Here is a 20,359-nt window from a genome sequence, read left to right on the forward strand (position 1 = left end):
AATAATTTCTGGGTGGTCATCCTCTGACAATTTTTGGCAATGTTTTGATGAATTGTGGGAATATCATAGCCTTTTACTTTTCCATTTTTTTATATTTTATTTTGCTGATATGATGTTGAGACTGTACTGATAAGCAGATATGTAATGAAACCACATAAATTTCCTATGTTGTTCCTCAGCCATCTGTAGTAATTAACAATACCTTAAGGTAAGTTGCTTGGTTGGCTCTTTCCATTCAAATTTAAATCTACTAGAACTAAAATGACTAGTTCTTCGTGAAATCCTCATACTTCAGTTAAAAATGCTTTTCCATGGTGCATTTTACCTCTTTTCATCTATATACTGTTTGAATATCACAGAAGTAGAGAGGGGAGCATTTGCCATAACCTACTCCCATTTCAGTGTGCTGGTTAAAGATGCCCTTTTAATATGATTGGTTTTCACCTCTGTCCATACAAATGTATAGAATGGAATTTGCTGCCTGGTTCTGATTTTCACTCCAAATTTAATTTGTTCTATTTTATTCACTGTGCACACAGAATGAACATTTTCAGTTTTATGCCTGTCTCCTTACATGGAGTTTAATGATGAATATGTTTAAATCAAACCTCCTCTGACAGTCACATAGTTAGTTAGTTTGTGAATGAGAATAAGCTTATTATTTGTTGGCAATAGTTAATTACCACAGTTTCTTTATGAGCCTAAGTGCCTGAGTGATCTACTCTTTCCTTTAAATTCTGGTGCTGCTCACTGTTTGCTTCCACTGATTGTTTTGCTCCAATTGGATCTTGTGCTAAGCAAAAGTATCTGAATATGTTGGTCTTTTATTTGCAGGTGGTTCATGTATTTTATGGTGATAATATGCAGTACATGTTTACACTTCCTCCAATAAATACTCGGAGACATGTCATTTTAAATGATTATTGCAGAATGAACTTTTCAAAGTATGGTGATTTATTTATGTGTACCTATGTAAATAAATGTGTTCATAATTTGAAAATAGTTAATATGGAAAACAATTTAAATAGGAATAAGTTATTTTATTTTTATTAAAGTTTTTCTTTAATTTGTCCCAAAATACTGCAGTGAAGTTGAACTAAGTCTTTAAGAACTGCTGGAGACTCACAGCTATAACTCAGTAGAATGCAGGATGAAAAATAATGTTTTAGCTGAAGGCCTTTATGTCTTTTAAAATGCAAATACCTCTCCTTTTGTCTGCAATCAGTCATTTATACATTAATGTGAGTGAATTTATTAGACATCTTTCTCAGGTTAATTTAGAAGAAGGGACCGTTCAGATGAACTCAGTAGCTGCAGAGACATGGGGAAGATTAAGTATTAATGGCAGGAGCATGGAAGATAACTTAATCTACTGCATTGTTACATTTAAAGGCAATGCTGTCTGTATTTAATATACTCATTAGTATTTACAAACACACATAAAGAAAATGTCTGCTTAATGAGGAGAATATGAGTGCATGTTTCAGAATTGTATCCAACTAGTTCACTGTGTCTCAATGGAATGATAATATAATTAAGCAAATTACTTATAATTTTGTTCAACTCTGAATTAAGTCAGCAGTAGAATTCCCAACCAAAACACTGACTAATATTTTGATCTCCTGAGTGCTCTCAAAGACAGCAAGCAAGTGAACCTGCTAGGCGTCTCCCATCCTGGCAGCCAAGGGACCTGAGGGTTTCATGCACCAAACAGAGTCTTGCATTTTGCACTTAGATATATGTTTCTTTATATGTGTTTTGAAATATAGTTCAAACTTTCTCTTAATACTTTTTATTAAGAAGTAATTTCTCAGGTTTCCACTGCTGCACTTAGGTAATTTATGAGACCAGAATTTTTTGACCTGGGTTTAAATGTCACCATCGTTATTCTATAGCCAATGTTGACTACTATTCCTAAGTCACTAGATTTTTCAAACCTCACTCCAGAAGCTCCTTTTTTTTGCAATAAATGGTGATTAACACAGAGACACACAAAAGCCAAAGTGCTGAGAATAAGTAATTGTTGAGCACTCAGACCTAAATAGGCCATTTATATTACATCCAATTTCTTTCCAGTCTCAGCGACCATTACAAGGGACAGGACAGAAGGCATAAGAGCCAAAGGTGGTAGATGACTACAAAGAAGCAATGTCTTTTTAGACAAAAATGAACTCACAGTGGCTATGGCAGTATCTACAAGGCCTGACACAGCGCAAGAGTGACAAATTACCTGTATGGAGAGGGAGGATAGGCATAGGATAGGCATACAGTCCCACCCATAGCTGAGAATTATTGATGATAATTGATAACCACCAGAGGGAGGGAGGGAGGGAGAGAAGGGAGAAGGAGAGAGAGAGAGAGAGAGAGAGAGAGAGAGAGAGAGTTCTACAAGAGCCTGAGCCTGGTATTTCTAACATACTGCAGTGGATTGAAACATACCTAAAAGAATATAGCCACCACTAACAGGATGTTTTAAAACACGGTTTTAAAATAATGAGAACATAAAGTTCCTGTTTATGGAATGGGAGGTAGATCTATAAAGAGATGTGGGAAACAATAAAAATACAAGAGTAAATTCTGAAAGAGTTTATAAAATCAGATTTGAAAAGTACAAAGCAATGTTTGTAATGACTCAGATATAATATCACACCTGTTTCTGTATCAAGAAATTATAAAAAATAAAGTACTAAAATAATATTTTCAAGAAAGGGGCACATATGGCTAATTTTACTATTAAATTTATTTTTACACACTAAGTATAACACTTAAGAATTAACAGAATAAATATTAACACCAAACTTAGGAGTATTTTGAGGAATGTTTGGCCACAGTGTTTTAAAATACACCAAATTAATAATTTTTTATTTTCTAAGATTAAAACAAAGGAAAGGCAATTATAATTGGTTTAAAAATATTCAAATGAGATATTGAAATTATTTATCTGGGAGTACAACTAGGTCAGGATTTGTAAGTCAACAAAGGGAACAGATACTTGAGTCAGATCAATCTTAAACATGCTTCTCCTACTGTTCAGTTAACAACATACAAAACATGCCATGTGATAAAGTATTTCTGAACCACAGTCCTCATGTGTTTGCACTCTCTCCTTTCTCCTTATGTGTGAGAAGCTGGCTCCGACAACTCCGCAGTAGAGAGGGAAAGGTAGGAATATGAGAATCTTCACTTGACAACAGGTCTGTAAAAGAAGTTGTGGCTGGTGTCCTTGTAGCTGTATTTTGAGTGCACAATCTTAAAATAAAAGTTTGTGGTGGGCAGTTATGAAGCCAACCAAATGATACATGTCTGACAGTTCTATGAAAAGTGAGGCAGGCATGCCTTTTCACAAGTCTGCCTGGGAAGAGCATTGTCCTGGGCCATAGAGACTCGGAGACCTCAGTGGTAAGTGTAATTTACTTGGGTAAATGTTAGCAATAGAGAGATGTGAAGAATATGCCATATATTTCAATGTATAAAATATATATGAATATATATTCTAGTATATATTCTAATATATATATATATATATATATATATATATATATATATATATATATTAGAAAAGAAACCCGAAAAATTACTACATATATTAAATATATATAACAAAAATATTTGTAATTGAAGAAATAATGAATACATTGTAGTATGTAATAACATATAATCTGTATAATTAGAGGGTTTTCAGCTTGATCTTACTCTTGCTAAGGTCCTAAGATTATTCTACCATTCAGTTTACAGATAATCTTAGAAATCAATTTATATTTAAATGGAAATGTAATTACATTTAAATCATGTAACTTGATCCATGATTATTTGAATATCATATCCTGCCTAAATAGATTTAGTATAAATTATTTGGTGTTTATTATAAATACAATATTCATGTCAACATTCCTACAAAATAATAATTGTATATGTTTTCTAGTTATTAATATAGGGTAAGCTATTCAAGTATTCTGTATATACATTCTACACAATTCCAATTTTATGTCATTTCTTATAGTTGCACTCATTGTTATAGAATGTTTTAATTGGTTTCTTGCCCAAATTGTCTGTCATCACCAGGTTGGATGGAGTCTTATGAAGGACATGTGACCCTCTCTCATTCAATCTTTGCCACTTTGCGATACTAAATACCACTTAACAGAAGTCATTGCCCACAGCTTAAAATTGAGCCACATAAGAGACTACATACATAAGAGAATATCAAGTGTACCTACCACTTCATATATTATTTATCTACTTATATTGAGGCTTCATTCTATAACTTCCTTATATTTTGCTTTGGCTACACAGAGATAATAACATTTATATTCTTGTCTTTATTTATTTGATAGTGTCTGACTCTGTATAAACCTCTATTTAGCCACAGGTGGCTTCATATTCTGGTAGCTTCTGCCTTAGCTACCAGAGTTACAGAATTTCAGGGAGAAATACCCATGCCCATATTAACAGGATTTCTTCTTTCTTAGTGCTATTAATAATATTGGATATATTTTAGAAATTAAAAATATTATTGAATCTTATAGATAAACTCTGAAGATTAGCTTCACTCTGGTGTTTTTTATTATAACAATTAGTTGTCAAACTACAATATAATTATATTATAATGGCATTGAAAAATATGTTCTCATAGTTGTGAATTCTGTTTGTTATTCCTTGCTCCTTGTTTATCAGGGCCCTAATAGTGGATATTAACTTTCTAGGAAAACAGAAGCAGAATAGTAACTTAAAAAATGATTTGACTATCATATCTAGCCTGAAGAGACAAGAGTAAAGTCTTTTACAAAAGAACTGGGAGCTGGGTAAAACCACTTAGGATAAGTCAATTCCAAAAGAGGTCAGAGTATAGTATTTTTTTACTTTATTCTTACTGAACATATAATATCCATTTTTCTTTGTGTGGAAGTAAAGTTATCACAATCGAAAGACTAGTAAAGAAGTAAAACCTAAGTGTATATAATTTTAGAATCCTTTATGATTTAATCGTATATAGACATCTGAAAGACTTTCTTTTTTTCCAGGTAGCCTTTGGAACAAAAGTTATAAGCAATTTAACATATAATTTTGGAACTCGTACCTTGACTTGCAAACTTCAGCTCTTTCGTATCTGTGAGAGTGGGCCTTTTGTCAGAGCCTTTTTTCTCGATCCTTCGATGGCTTCTTTTCTTTTTAGACTCTCCCCAAAGATTAGATCCTCCATGCATGCTTGGTATATTTAAAATTGCAATTCCTTCCAGAGAGATGTTTATCAAATCTATCTGTACTCCATCACACTGGGGAGAGAGAGAAAGAGAGAGGGAGAGAGAGAGAGAAAGATAGATAGATAGATAGAGAGAGAGAGAGAGAGAGAGAGAGAGAGAGAGGCATGTTTCTTTTATTTCTTCTCTTTTTTTAAAAGAAATAAAGTTATTTTAAAGTCATGCCAGTGCAAAGAACACAAGTGCTGTAGCATTAACAAGTGGCCATTCATAACTATTAAAAATGGTCACACCACACACCACATCTCCAATGTGTTTTACTCTATAGGAAATATTTGGGAGAGAGACATGTTTGTGATTTCTTTTACTCCAATACACAAATTGTAGATGAAGAAGATCTAAGAATGGAGAAATTGTTATTATCATTTTTTTTTGAATGACAGGTTTGAGTTCATGACCCTCCTGTACCTGGCTTGGTCTCTGGTCTCTTCTCCCCTTTCCTGCCCTCTGCTTCCATCCCCTCCTCTTCTCCTTCCTTCCTTCCTTCCTTCCTTCCTTCCTTCCTTCCTTCCTTCCTTCCTTCCTTCCTTCTTTCCTTCCTTTTTCTTTTCTTTTCTTCATTTTCTTTGGCAAGAAATGAAATGTATTGATGGAAATTTATAAAGAAAAAGTGGACTCCATCCCAAATGTGATCACAGACATCCCAGTTGCTTTGGGATGAGTACAAGCTCACGTTCTAAGCACACCAGAAGTAATGAGAGGCATGGCTGTCAAGATGGATGTAGAAGACAGACAGAGTGGAGTGAGGGAGATGTCAGCAGGAGCAATTCAAGGATTCTCCAGCCAACCTTATTCACTTGCTGGATCATAGAACTTGATAGATTGGTTTTATTTCCCTTATAACAAGTCACCTTGTTACAAATGTATTGAATAACTATCATTTTATATAGCCAGAGAGGTCAGGTGTTTTACACTTTTTAAACGTTCTCTTCATTATTATTGATAGATTTGTGTGGAGAATTATGAGGTTATTCTTTAATGTTGGCATGTTCGTGTGAGCGTGTGAGTGTGTGTGTGTGTGTGTGTGTGTGTGTGTGTGTGCTTACACAGGTGCCTGTGAAGTACAGGAGAGGGCATAAGATTCACTGTGGGAGAATTCCAAGTGATTGTGACCTGACTAACAAGGATTGTGACACGGGTACTGGAACTCTAACTTGGGTTTTTGGGTTTTCTGAAAGAGCAGTAAAGGCTTTTCACCACCGAGTCATGTCTCCAACCCGTATTCTCTGTTATTTTTTTTTTGGGGGGGGGAGGGTCTTTTTTTGTTTGTTTGTTTTTTTTTTTTTGTGGTGATAACTTTTAATTAATTTATCTTTATATTTTCCAAAATGACACTATTACTATCTCAAATATTATTCTTCCATTTTCTATTATAAGCTAAGAAAAAAAAGACATAATAACTTGAAATTCTTTCAAAGTGCTCTCCTAGGGACAAGCATTTCACACGTAGCAGTGTTTCTGTAAAGGGTTGCTACAGCCACCATGTCCTACTGTAGTAAGGTCATCACTAACTTAAACACTAACTAAAATTCTCACGAAACCTCTGATTTTCAGTCTTTGAAGAGGCAGTGCCCCATAGAAACAAGAACAAAACCAATGGAATCCTGTATTTTTTCACATTTGCCTCATCTTTGTGAAGCTAGGCCTGCTTCATGTTCACTGAAGTAACCATGCAGTGCTATGCAGCCACACATCCTGAGTCCACTTCACTGTGGAAGAAACAATTCTGGAAAATGAGCTAAATTTTCATTCGATTTGTTTCCCTAAAGAGGACCCTATTTCTGGGTGATGTGATTCATTTTTTTTCCCTGAAACAAGTGCGTTTTTCTTCCTTTTTACATATTAAATTAAGATCATTTCTTTTTACTAAAGAATTCTGCTCCTGTGTATACTCACTCACTGCTATATATTCTAGATAAACAGATATTAATTTCATAATTAAAAGTAATCTTGTGTAAATACCCTGCAGGCCTCAATGAATCAAACACATACTGTGTGTCAGGCCTCCCACTGTCTTCAAGTGGAACGCACTGGCTGGATAATTAGATAGTACATATTTTTTAACCTTATTTGCATGCATATTATATCTTTTGCACACTGACAAGCAGCAGTAACAACAAAAGTCAGATTACCACAGGGAATTCCCACAAAGAAGTCTTCATTCCTTATAATTTGCAGCCTAAATTAAAATAATTTGATCTTTGACAAGGATGAAATGTCAAGCAGAAGGGGGTCCTCTACAAGCCACGGCCTGTGGCTTCTGAAAACCGCCTAATTTATGTCAGTCACTTCTTAATACATATTTAAGTATTACACGAAAAAGATGATAAATATGCAATCTGACACCTTTGGTATTTCCCTGCTGTTAATTTATAAAGGTCTGGCTTCCCCCAAACTGACTAAAATCATTTAAATAACAGAAGAATTGTGAAATAAGCTGGAACTGGGGCCTGGCTTCCATTTCCACTCAATATTGAACACAGCAGGCAGCACACTAAGACAATTATGTGACTAGGCCTTCGGACCCCGCTGTGACAAGTTACTTTCAGAATTAGTGAAGGAAGATTCCTTTGTTCATGTGCAGAAAAAAGAGAGCATGCCTCAAAGTCTGTCTTTTTCTGCTTAATTGAGCTAGTGGAGTTAGGTGAGAGACACCAGCGCACGGTGGTTCCAGTTTTCCCTATCTGTAAGTCAATGGCATGTGTGGTTTGAAGGTTTGAAGGAGTTAGTCATTCTCTGAGAAGGGTGGAAAAGAAAACCAAACCCAGAAACTCTCAAGGAGTCCTGGAGAAGAAGGAACAGTGGCGAGCCAGGAAGTTACTCTGAGTGCAGGACACTGTACTTAAGTAAACTGGTGACTGTGAGTGGCTTAGTTTCACTAGCTCATGACCCCAGGCCACCTCTGTTTGCTTTGACTTCATGTTCATTAGTCTGGAGAGTTGCACACTGCTTGCTGGTGATGGAGCCTGGACTTGCTGTGCACCAGTTGAGTTTGTGAAAATAAAACTGAGGTGAAGGTTATGAAATATAAACAAGGAATAAAACCATGTCAGGTAATGTCTCCAATTGCTTTGAAGATTTATAATTTTTTTGTTCAAAAAATTACAGAAAAAGGCTTAGATGCCAACAGTCTCAGTCGAATAAATTCTGAGAATTTTTGTTAAGTACAAGGTCATTAACATCTATATTGGGGGGAGCATGTATGTTATGCTGTGAAGGCACTGCAGAGGTTTTTATTATTATTATTATTAATTGTTCCATTTGTTTACATCTCAAATGATATCCCACTTCCCGGTTCCCTTATTTCCAACACTAAGTGCCTAAAAGAACTATTACAATTTTTCCTGCCAATATGTATTCAACCTACGTTTATAAAGTTTGGAGAGCTGAGGGTATGGGTGTTAAATTTAATGAGATATAATCAATGATTGGCTTTCTTTTTCTATGAGTCAGCTTTTAGTCCTGTGTCAGTTATAGTTGTTTAGTAATTTCACTCAGTGATACATAAAGCACTGGCAGGTTAGCTTAGTACTAAGACAGTGTGGCTGGGACCACAGTGTGGAAAAGCCTAACACCTTCAAAAACTCAGTTATCAGGTTGACAAACAAGAACAACCTTATTTTTCAAATTCTATAGTTAATTTTTGTACGCACAAGGCTCTTGCATGTATTAACTCTTGATGTATCTGAATTAACTTTGAAAAATCTTTGTATGTACTATTTTCCTAGACTCACTAACACTCTAAAGACTGAATGTCCTATGGAATGGGCATCTAATTCTCTCCCTGACTTTGGTGCTTGGAGGAAACAGAAAACCTGTGTTCTTCTCTACTTTAATCATAGATACAGAGCTAAAGTTGTTGGATAAACTTTATCCCTCCTCCAACACATAAAGATGCAAACATTGCTTTTGACACATTTTCTTGTAATTTTGAAATTTTTCATTTTACTTATATTTTTTCCTTTTTGTACTAAAGTTAGAAGATAACAGAGACCAATTTTTAAATCACTGTCTCATCCTGACCAGTTACATGAATATAGCATTGATTTGTTTCCTTACATTTAATTGTTATGTGAAAACTATAATACTTTTTTCTTATAAATTATTAAAAATATCTAGCTATGAAATGAAGACTTTTATACTATATCTTTGGTTCATAGTATGAACATAAAAATTAAATCAGATAATGCACGTATATTGCTTAGCATAGGACATGGGATAAATTTTAATAATACATGTATTTTGGTTGTTACGAAGCATTTTCTCAGATTTTTATTTTCTCCCAAACCTTTACTTTTTCAGAAGTAGCTCTCTGCATGAAAGAGCCCTGTGACATAAACATACACACAGAAAATGACTTGTTTTTGAAGGAGCTGACATTAAAACATATAACCATAGCTTGAGGTTCTATTGTTACTACCATCGCTTGTTACTTGTTAGACATTTTTCAAACCGTAGTTGGTATGATTTTAGGCCACATAGGAAGCAGTAGCAAGCAGAATCAAATTTTCGAACTGCTGATTTCTTATATTTAATTATGAAGTAACCTTGAGGGTAGAAAGTCATATTCTACTAATATGATAAACTGGATTCATTAAAATGTGAGCAAAAAGACACACATGGCATTGCTATTCACAGACACACACACACACACACACACACACACACACAGAGAGAGAGAGAGAGACACACACAAGATATACAATAATATAATGGGGAAAACTCTGGGTATTAGCTCCAGTTTATAAATGCTATACTAGTTGCTCCTTAAGCAAGCCAGAAATATAGAACCAGAAAGTCAGACTAGGAAAATATGGAAAAGCACTACTCTAAAATAAGTAACTTAGTTGTAGTCCAGATTTCTTGAGGAGTATTCCACATTGTCCCATCATCCTGAATAATATGTAAAGCTACATGTCATAAGACTTATTTTAGTTTTATTTTAGAACTTTAAAAATCAATGTTTTCTACATTTATTTTCACTCAAATTCTTCTTGCTACCAAATGCAAACTGTAGAAAAACTTGTCCTTTGTGACATACAGAGCATTGATATACGGCTGTATATGCTTTCAATCTGTGCTCAGGGAAAGGCACAAAGAAGGAGAGGCACAGGGAGGTTTAGGGTCTCTAACCATACTATGAAAAGGCACAGAGTGGCTCCTGCTGCAGATTTTCTTATTGTGCAGAATAAAATATTCAAAATGTATAATTTTTAAATTACAGTGAAAATATAATTTTAAAATATATTTAGGTGTACATATCTAATAACTACATATCTAATGATATATTCAGGACTATGGAGATGACTCAGTGGGTAAAATGTCTGTGTTATAAGCACTGGTATGAGTCTTGTCTTAGAACTACTTTCACTTCTGTTCATTATTACCTGAAAATGTACCACTAATACCTTGGGTACTAGGAGATGATTTGTATGTTTGTTTTAAAAATGTCAAATGCAATGCTTTTGTATTCACATCAAATATCATTGTTTCACAATTCTGTTTGTTTTGACTATGCTATTCATACAAAATAAAACTTTTTGTTTAATCTTTAAAATTCCTTCATGTTTAGAGAATGTCTTCAAATATTTGAATACTACAAGATCTAGATATTTTTGATAGATCTATAGTTTTTTTTGGTATTTGAATTCTTTTTTTATTGCATATTTTATTTACAATTCAGATGTTATCCCCTTACCCTATTTCCTCCTCTAGCCCAGAACCCTCCTATCCCATCCTCCCTCCTCCTGCTTCTGTGAGATGTGCCCCACCTATCCCCCCAATTGCACCTCCCCATTTCCGAATCCCCCCCCCCATGGCATCCAGCCTTCATGGGAGTGTATCTTTTCTTATTATGATTAGTCTTTTTCTTGGGATTTTCCTATCTTATATCTATATGGAGAATGGCAACCTTTTGAACTGAGACACTTAGCTAACGATTGAAAGAGAATGGGATTGGATATATTTTAACATTTATCCGTGAAAGTAAGCAGTACATTATATTTTAAAGTTATAAAACTGAAACCTGAAAATGTTAGGGTTTTTTTTTATTTGCTTCTCTCTTTGTTTCTCTCTTTCTTTTTTTGATTTTTGATTTTCTTCAACAACATTTTAAATCTGATTTATTTTTCTTCATGCTATACACAGCACACTCTTCACTGTTTTCCAAAGTTTTATCTCACATATCTTCCTTTTATGATATCAAAACAACTCATACTCGTCTTAAGTTTAATTTCAGATAACATTACATTCATTATGAGTGACAAAAGTCATATCTTAGAATCATGGGTAAATCTATATCTCTTGCTAAAGCATATTTCTTAATAGGGTCCACGCAACACCAAATAAACAACCACAAGCCAATTCATATTATTACAAAAGTGAGCCCATTTTTCTTACTTCTATTTCTACAGATTCATGCAGCTTCTTGCAGGTGGCTGAGAAGGTTTCAGACGTGCCAAACTCAAAGTACCAAAATTTGTTCTTCATTCTGAAAAAAGGAAGAGAAGCAGCTTAGAGAATAATGATATCCAAAGAAATTGAAAAATTATATAACTCTACACTGCCTTATATCTATGTTAGTGTTTCTGTTGTGATAAATCAGAAGGACTATAGGCAACTTGAGGAAGAAAGGGTTTGTTACACTTCAACATCACAGTCCACCATTGAAGGAAGTCATGACAGGAACTCACTATGGGTACCTGGAAGCAGGCAGTGAAGAAGAAGCTATAGAGGACACTGACTTACTGGCTTTATCTCTATGGTTTACTCAGTCTCATTTCTTTTATACCCAGGACCACCTTTCTGAGAGTAGTATCACTGACAGTGAGATGTGTTCTTTTATACCAGTCACTGTTTCAGAAAATTTGCTTTTTTTTTTTCCTTGGCTTTAGAATGAATGTCAGCTGAAAACCATCCACTCAAATCTTTTCTCCCAAGATAAATAGCCAGGATTGGCTATGAGACTGTAAGTTTTCAACCCTGTCAGAAATCCAGAATGACTGAGTTAACTAAAATTATGGGAAGCACAAAGCATAGCTTCTAAAACATAGCCAATTTATAGAGACCGCTGAACACCTCGACACTCCCTATACTACAAAACATTGGAGCATCAAATCTTCAGCCTTCAGGCCCAGGATCATCTGACAGGCTTAGTGATGCAGAATTATTAAAGGCTGATTACTCTGTCTAGGCAAATATAAGCCAGGTCCAGAACTAAGTGTTTTAGTTAGGAGAGATGACAGAGGTTCTGGTTAGTCAACAAAAGGATGGACTGGGTATTAGGACTATCTTGTACCTCACTGGTACAAATTGACATAATTATGCTCTAATTGTATTTTGAGAGAAAAGTTTTATTTTAACAGGAAGGGTGATATGTAGGAGGAGCTAAGGTGAGAGGGGTACCAAGAGGAAGAGAAGGAGTAAGGAGAGGAGGAAAAGAAGGAGAGAAGAAGCTAGGTGATGAGAGAGAGAAAGACAGAGAAAGAGAGGGGTATATGGAGACAGTTGTTCACGTGTCTCTACCAGTCAAAGATAGTTGATATATCTAGGCTGGGTATTAGGTTACACTTCTGATTGATTACCAAACTTATAAAGCCTTTGATTAACATTTTTAAAAAGTGTATAAAAGCAAAAAGAAAAAGGGGGCATTGGATTAGGGTTTTCTGGGTGTGTGTGGGGGAATGGGGAAAAGGGATGGCATCTGAAATGTAAATAAAATACCCAATAAAAAACCAGAAAAGTAAAATTATACATAATATTTGTAAAAGTTATATTTTATAATAAGTTTTATAATATTTGAAAAAGAAAAAGAAAATTTGCTACAGGCTTGCTTATAGGTCTATCTTATGAAGAATCTCAATGGAACGTTCCTCTTCTCAAATAATTCTAGCTTGTGTAAAGCTGACATAAATGTATGAACATTTGATTCTTATAAATAACAGAAAATGTTTGAGGATATGCAGTGCATAATCACATAATGTCAAAGCCTGTATATTAGTGTCAATTTGAATGACAGTCCCTGAAAGTATTACAGGGATGTGCTGATCTTACAGAATATGTATATCTCTGACTTTTCTATCTGTTGATATCAGACTTTTAAAAATTGACTCAGAATTTGTAATCCTGTGTCTGAAACAACTTGATTTTGAACTATCAATTATATAACCATAGGAAAAAAATAGCAGTGTTCTGAGATTTTCCTGGGAGAAAAGAGCGTATATACAATATGCTACCACTTTTAAATAGCTAGCTATATGTTCATTAATAACTGAGAGGGTTGAAAGTTTTTTTTTTAATAACCTACAGGTTGTCATAAATCTGAAACCTACTAATCTAGAAGAAGGATTAATTGTTTTAACAGAATATAATTTCTCATTTGAATAACAGTAGAAAGTGATGATATAGTCTGAATGCACCAAGCAAGAAAAGATAATGCCCAGAAACTGAATATATTAAAAAAACTCAGTACCAAATCTTAAGTAATAGTATATTTTTTCTTCTGTCATTCTATGATGACATATTTGTCTCTTTGTATCAGATAATTAAATTCATGATCACTTACTGTTACTTCACAGAGTTTGGCTAGGCTCTTATAGTATCTAAAATACAATAAAATTATTTCTTATGAATAAATACAATTTTGAATTATTCATATCTCTTATAATGAATTCCTTCAAGTAGAATAAAATATAAGTGAAATGACATGTATTTCATGTATCAAAATTATGTTGAAAGTTTGTGTGTGAATATAACTATCCTATGAATTTTCTTCTGTTTTTCTTATAAATATTGATATGTTATCATTTTATTACATGGTGAAACATTTTGACATGAAGATATTCTACAAAAGTGTTACTAATTAATTAAAATGGAATTGTTTTGAAATATGACATGGAACTTACTGTTGAACTTTTATGGTCTATTATAAAATTTCTGATACAAAGTTACAAAATATGAAAATAATTTTATATTATCTAGACACACTCATTAACATTTAGGCTCACACAGGCTTTATTTGCTGAAAAAGCTCCATAAGCCCTTCTTTCACTCACATGCCAGCCAGCAAGCTAAAGAACAAAATCAGTGTCAAATTTCATAGCATATTGATACCATAAACTCTAACTTTCTCCATAGAATATTTTTATTAATTTAAGGCCTGATAGCACATATGTCAAAAATGTAAATAAGAATGAGTAGTGTATTGCAATCTGTGGACCCAAGTCTATGTGCCCATTCACATTAACAATGGCTGAAGTTATGTAAAATTTGAAATATTTCCCAAGTTACAATACATACTTCTTTCTATATGAGGAGAAGATAATATTTGTTTATGTAAGATTCCCTCAAGACATCAGTTTAAGAACACGATATTTGTGTTAATTCATTGAGAAGTCCACACATCCATATAATGTATTTTGATTATGGGTTCTACGTTATTGCTTTTTTTTCGGAATCAGTTTTCTTCAAATGTAACACATTCGTACAAGCATTTCTTCAGACAGTGTGGATTCATTCATTCGTTTTTTCATTCAATCAACAAGCATTCAGTTGAACCACTCACCTCCCCATGCTACTGTGTTAAGTTCTAAGGATACAAGTGCAATTGTTCATGTTACATTATGACCAAACTAGGAATGTTTGCAAAATTGCAGGCAGGCATGTAAAACAATTAAAATGTTATCTAAAAATAGTGAGTATTGTGTGAGCATTTTAAATGGCTCAAGTACTTTTACTTCAATGAACCTGAAAGGCTTGAAAAGAGGTAGCATTTAATGGATTATTGTAGGAAGCAGTGCAAAGAAAAAATTGTGTCCTGTCCTTCTTGGCAGTGCAATCTGACATAGCATCATGGTGAACATGAACTAACAAGTTGAATGGTGTCTACTTCACAACATGTATGCTAAAGTTAAAGGTTAACGATAACGCAACACTGAAAGGTTATGATCAGTGACTTGGCCAGCTATATTATATGAATAGGTAAATCTATGAATGAGGACATGGGCTGGATAATTAATATGCTGATAAATTGAAAGGAACATGGTTGAACAGTGCAAATGAAGGCCTAAGCCAAGAGACAAGGGGAATGGACAAGAGGCACAATTCAAGAGACGTAGAAAAAGTAGAGACCACAGCAATTGACATGACTCTATTTTACTGGTGTGCGCTGTACCTAGGTTACCTGTAAATGGGATGTGGAAGCACGGGAGGCCCATGGCTCATATTTTGCAAGTTTTGTTATCTAAAAAATATTACATTGCTGATGAAAAATGAAATAAATATATGAGGATTAGGGTTTCATTCAAACGATAATTTCCTTTAGTTTCTATTCCGCCTATCAAAGTTTATCAGTTTCATAAGAAGATTGTTTCAAGCAACAAAGAAACACTTATTTCACAAAAAAACTTCATAAGAAACAGAAATCTTGAGAATTTACATTCAGCCTTTATTCACCGTATTAGTTAGCATTACTGCCCATGTGCAGAAGCTACTTTAAATTCTCCATTATTACAACCATTTTATGCTTCACCTCGATAAATATATGGAGGCAATAAAGAACACATAGAATCAGATCCACATGACAAATTAAAGGCTGTTAAATTTTATTTTTTTTAAGCAAACTGGTCCTCAGGTTGTAGAAATGCAAAGAAGCACATTTAGACATGTACGCCATCTATTTTTACGGTTCACAGTAGAAAATGATTCAAATAGTTCAAACTCAGATTTGTGAGAGAAATCACATCTGTTTGGACTTGAGAATAGGGGAACTGGACATTGTGAAATGGTCACATAGAATCAAATTTATTGCACATTTAGGCAGGATTTATAACTCTAAGTAAGATGATGAATGTCCTACAAAGTCCACATGCAAAAGTTATGCATGTAATTATAATTTTAATTAATGTGTGAAGTCTTTTTCCAATGAATTTAATTGTAAATCTGCAATTAATATTCAAAATGCTCAGTTACCAGATGTTCAGGTAAAAATGAAGAAAAACAAACTCCTATTTACCTGGTATTTTCTCACTAAGTAATTTTGTGGTTTACATATCGTCAGAGAAATGTGAGCTGTGCAAATTTGGTTGAAACAAATTGTTTTTGTCATTATGAAATTTAGTTACTGTCTAGTTCCATGAATATTTAACATCAAACTAAGCAATTTAAGTTTTAACAATACTTTGTTAGGATATTTCTAGCTTTCCTTTCCTTCCATTCTTTCTTTCTTCTTTTTTTAATAACATGAATGCTTCAAACATTCAAAAATCAAATAAAATATAAACTGCCAATGCACTTCTGCAAAAAAGTAGAGATGTGCCTAAACAGGCATGCAGGTTGCTTCTGACAAGGCTGCATCATAAAGGAGAAAGATGCAAACAGTTAATTCATCTTATGTAAAAACTTCCATAAATGCACATAAAGCTTAATTCAGTGATATCATCTCTAAAAGTTATGTTTGAATCTTGCAGGTACAATTGCTATGTATTCAGTATGAAGGCAGAAAGCACGGGAGATCACTTACTAAATATGAAGACATAAGTCTTTAAGGAGGTGCTTGTACACTGTTCAGGGTTGTTTAAAAGATTCAGCAGGTGATAATCGAAACTCCTCGTGATCTTGGACATTTAAAAAATGTCCCAAACACCCAGACACATAATGTTCTACATAACGTACTTTTAACACAGAATTAAGTCAAGTGTGTTTTACATTTTTATCAAAGGTGTTACAAAATTGCAACAGTCATCTCAATCATGAAAAGGGGATTTTCATGAAATGCAAAAATTTTAACAATAACTTTACTAGAATTCTCCATTTTAATCTTCCACAGCCATATGATACTGTGAAGTAGAGTATGAATTGGATTTGACTGGCAATGTCGCTGAAGAGACACACAGCCTGATTAATTTATAGTAATTGGTAATTTGCAGAGTTAAAATAGGAAATCAAATCACTTTGATTTGTCTTCACCACCCAAAACAAAACACTACATTACACATGGGACACAGAATTTTTTATATATCCCCAAACATAATGAAAAATTACCTTAAAACTATGGCAAGGGTCAGATGGAAGGACCCATTAGAACCTTATTTAACTAATGAATGGGCAGAGTCTAGAAAGAATAGTTTTGTGAAGTGAGTGCAGTTCAGAACAGCTGTGTGAAATTGCCTGTTGGCTGTGCTCCAGACCTTGTTACTGCAAGGAGCAACAAAGGGAGGAACAGGGATTTGTGGTGGTTTGAAGACAGATAGCCACAATCAGTTCATACAATTGAAGATCTCCTCCCTAGTTGTTGGAAGTGCTTGGAAGAATTAAGAGTATGACCTTGTTGGAAGGGGGTATGTCACTGGAGATGAATTTTGAGGTGTCAATAATCCACACTTTACTCAGTTACCTCTCTCAGCCTTGTTGTATCCCAAGATGTAAGACCTTAGCTACTACTCTGGCACCATGCTTACCTGACTCCTGCCACACTCCCTGAGACAATGGGCATGGACTCTACCACTTTTCCTTCTTAGATTCTCTCTCGTGTGATCACTGATTCCATTTAATATCCATTTCAGCCCATATGGACATGGATGTGGCACCATCAATTAGAACATGGGTTTGCTCACTTCTTGAAGTCTCCTGGGAAACCCTCTGTTGCATGAAGGACTCCAGAACATCATTTTGTTAACAAAGTCCTGAACCAACCCTAGTGAAATCAGTCTTTTTTTTTTTTTTTTTTTTTTTTTTTTTTTTTTTTTTTTTTTTTGGCAAAAATAAGTATACCAATAAATAATTAAGGAAAATATGATTCCGTTTCTGAAAAGTTCATGGGGACCTTTACTCCAAGTTATAAAAATTATAGTGTTGATAATTAAGTATTTGAAGTTAATAGATTACTACAATTGCTATCTATATGAATATACCAGTGGTGCAAGTGACTTGTTCCATAGTATTCTAAATTGTGTAACAAACTCCATTTTATTTAGATTCTCAAATCTATTTTTCTTTGCTTACAGCTTTTCATGTCTTTCACAGTAAGAGAATAATGTTGATCGTAGTCCATAAGGAAGAAACAGTGCTATGACTTCAGCTGAGGCATTTTACAGTTACATCAAAGACAGAAAACAAGTCTTATCCTTTCCCACAACAGGTAGAGATAAGGATTTTAAAAATGATGTATAAAAATGCCTCTATCTCATTCATAAGATGTTCTTGTTAAATCCCACGGAGACACTGAAACAAGCCATAGAAATGTCAGACAGATTCATATAATATTCCATCTTGGTTTGTAACAAAAGATGGATGTTATAAAAATATAATTTTTAACTTGAATTGCGTTTACAAGACTAAGCACAGTTTGTCATGTGAGTTTATGAAAAAAATACTCACAAAGATAAGGTATGTTAGTATTTTTAGTGTTTTTAATTTTTCTTTAAAAATAATGCCTATGAAGCAGTGTTATATGTATAAAAGGCCTCCATTGATGGATAATAAAAAATAATGCTTCTTTAAATATTCTTTTTAACAGCTTTTGCCCTGCGTTATATCTAATTAATAAGGTGAAATTAGAAACAATTAAAGAAATAATGTTACCACATCATCAGAGAGTTGCATACACACAGGATATATCTTGGAGAGCTGATAATTTTGTGATTACCTGAAACTAACTACGTGTTTAATCAATGACTAGAGATGTTTAGAACTTTCACGTTTAAACCAATAATTTCTCATAAATATTTCTTTTTAATTGTTTTTATTTTTATTTACTATACTATACTATAGTACACTATAGCTGTCTTCAGACAAACCAGAAGAGGGCATCAGATCCCATTACAGATGGTTGTGAGCTACCATGTGGTTGCTAACCGCTGGAGCCTTCTCTCCAGCCCCCTCTCATAAGTATTTCTTTACAAAACCAATGAGGAAGAGTAAACTTAATTTTACAAAAGGAATAATTGCCTTTCTTACTGAGCATGACACGGTCTCAGGGAGCCCAAGAGGTGTAGAAGTGACTTTTGATGTTTTGGTCTCTTTTCCCTTCTAAAATTATCTCTCATTGAATACAATAGTGACTGCGCCATCACCTGCAATTTTTTTTTTTTTTTCAGATGAGCTATAAAGAATATAGATGAGATAGGTCAAAAGTCAGACAGGTAAATACTGGATGATACTTGTGTTCACATTCCTCTTCAAATGCTTTTCTTTCTGTCTTCCAAAGCAAAGTAAGGGAATATGGCTGAGTGATCTAGAGTGGATGACAGAACCTCAAAAACACATACAGTGGGACTCTAGGAAAGTCTTTCTCCCTGGAAAAGGTCACATGCAGAGTGAAGGTTCTGCCACTCCCTTCGTTTTCTAGTGTGTCTTTAGGGAAGAATGTAATTTAAAGGAGATTGAGAGGCTGCTTTTGTGTCCCTACAAAGAGGAAGGCAAAGAAAACTGAGAAGGACTTACTTAGGCTTCCTGCAGAGAAGATTTACTAATACTTACACTGTGAAGCCATGTTTCTGGATTTTTGTGTTTGTAAGATACAGAAACAGACAGACTGTTTACTTCTTTGTGGATTCTTTCTTGCAGCAAAAGCAGACTTGCATACAGTATACCACATTTTGAGAGGTAGTTACATATGTGTGTTGTCATCAATGAAACATTGAGTGAAGTAGTATTAATGACATGCAAAACCATCTCTCACATTGTGAAACTCAGCAATGGCTGAAAGAGCAATGCTGAAATGAAGAATTTGTGTTTAGAACTTTCACATTTGAATCAATCACTTCTTATAAGTATTTCTTTTTAATGTATTTATTTTTCACCACATATCCAGCTCATGAGTGGATGTGCAAAGACCTTCCAATCTACTTTCCTCACCTAATTTCCTGTCTTATCAAATGTCCTTAGCATTATTTCCACATGAGAACAATTGAAGTAATCTTTAAACATTTGATGTATCCCCAATTTGACTACAATGCTTTTATTATAGTAAGAGAGGTCAGTATAGAATAGAAAGCAGTTAGTGAGACTGTAACTGTAGAGTAAGGGATGTCTCCTACTGTATACCTGTTCATATGCTTTCTATCAGTTTAGAGAGCTATGTTATAATATTTGTACCAACAAAA

General features: G+C 34.2%; 1 protein-coding gene and 1 long non-coding RNA gene across 6 annotated transcripts in view; one reads left to right on the forward strand and one right to left on the reverse strand.

Annotated features, from left to right (window-relative positions):
- Dgkb (diacylglycerol kinase beta) overlaps positions 1-20,359 on the reverse strand; it is a 625,059-nt gene that overhangs the window by 149,585 nt on the left and 455,115 nt on the right. For all 5 annotated transcript variants that reach the window (XM_076941963.1, XM_076941961.1, XM_034514239.2 and 2 more), the window contains 2 exons: positions 11,658-11,748; positions 5,078-5,273 (listed from right to left, as the gene is read on the reverse strand). In XM_076941963.1, coding sequence (XP_076798078.1) covers positions 5,078-5,273; positions 11,658-11,748 — 287 coding nt within the window. The remainder of the gene's footprint in view (positions 1-5,077; positions 5,274-11,657; positions 11,749-20,359) is intronic.
- The window catches only part of LOC143443858 (uncharacterized), a 48,476-nt gene that overhangs the window by 12,442 nt on the left and 15,675 nt on the right, over positions 1-20,359 (forward strand). The gene's annotated exons all lie outside the window — the stretch shown is intronic.

Source organism: Arvicanthis niloticus, chromosome 11, assembly GCF_011762505.2.
Source record: "Arvicanthis niloticus isolate mArvNil1 chromosome 11, mArvNil1.pat.X, whole genome shotgun sequence".
Classification (NCBI taxonomy): Eukaryota; Metazoa; Chordata; class Mammalia; order Rodentia; family Muridae; genus Arvicanthis; species Arvicanthis niloticus.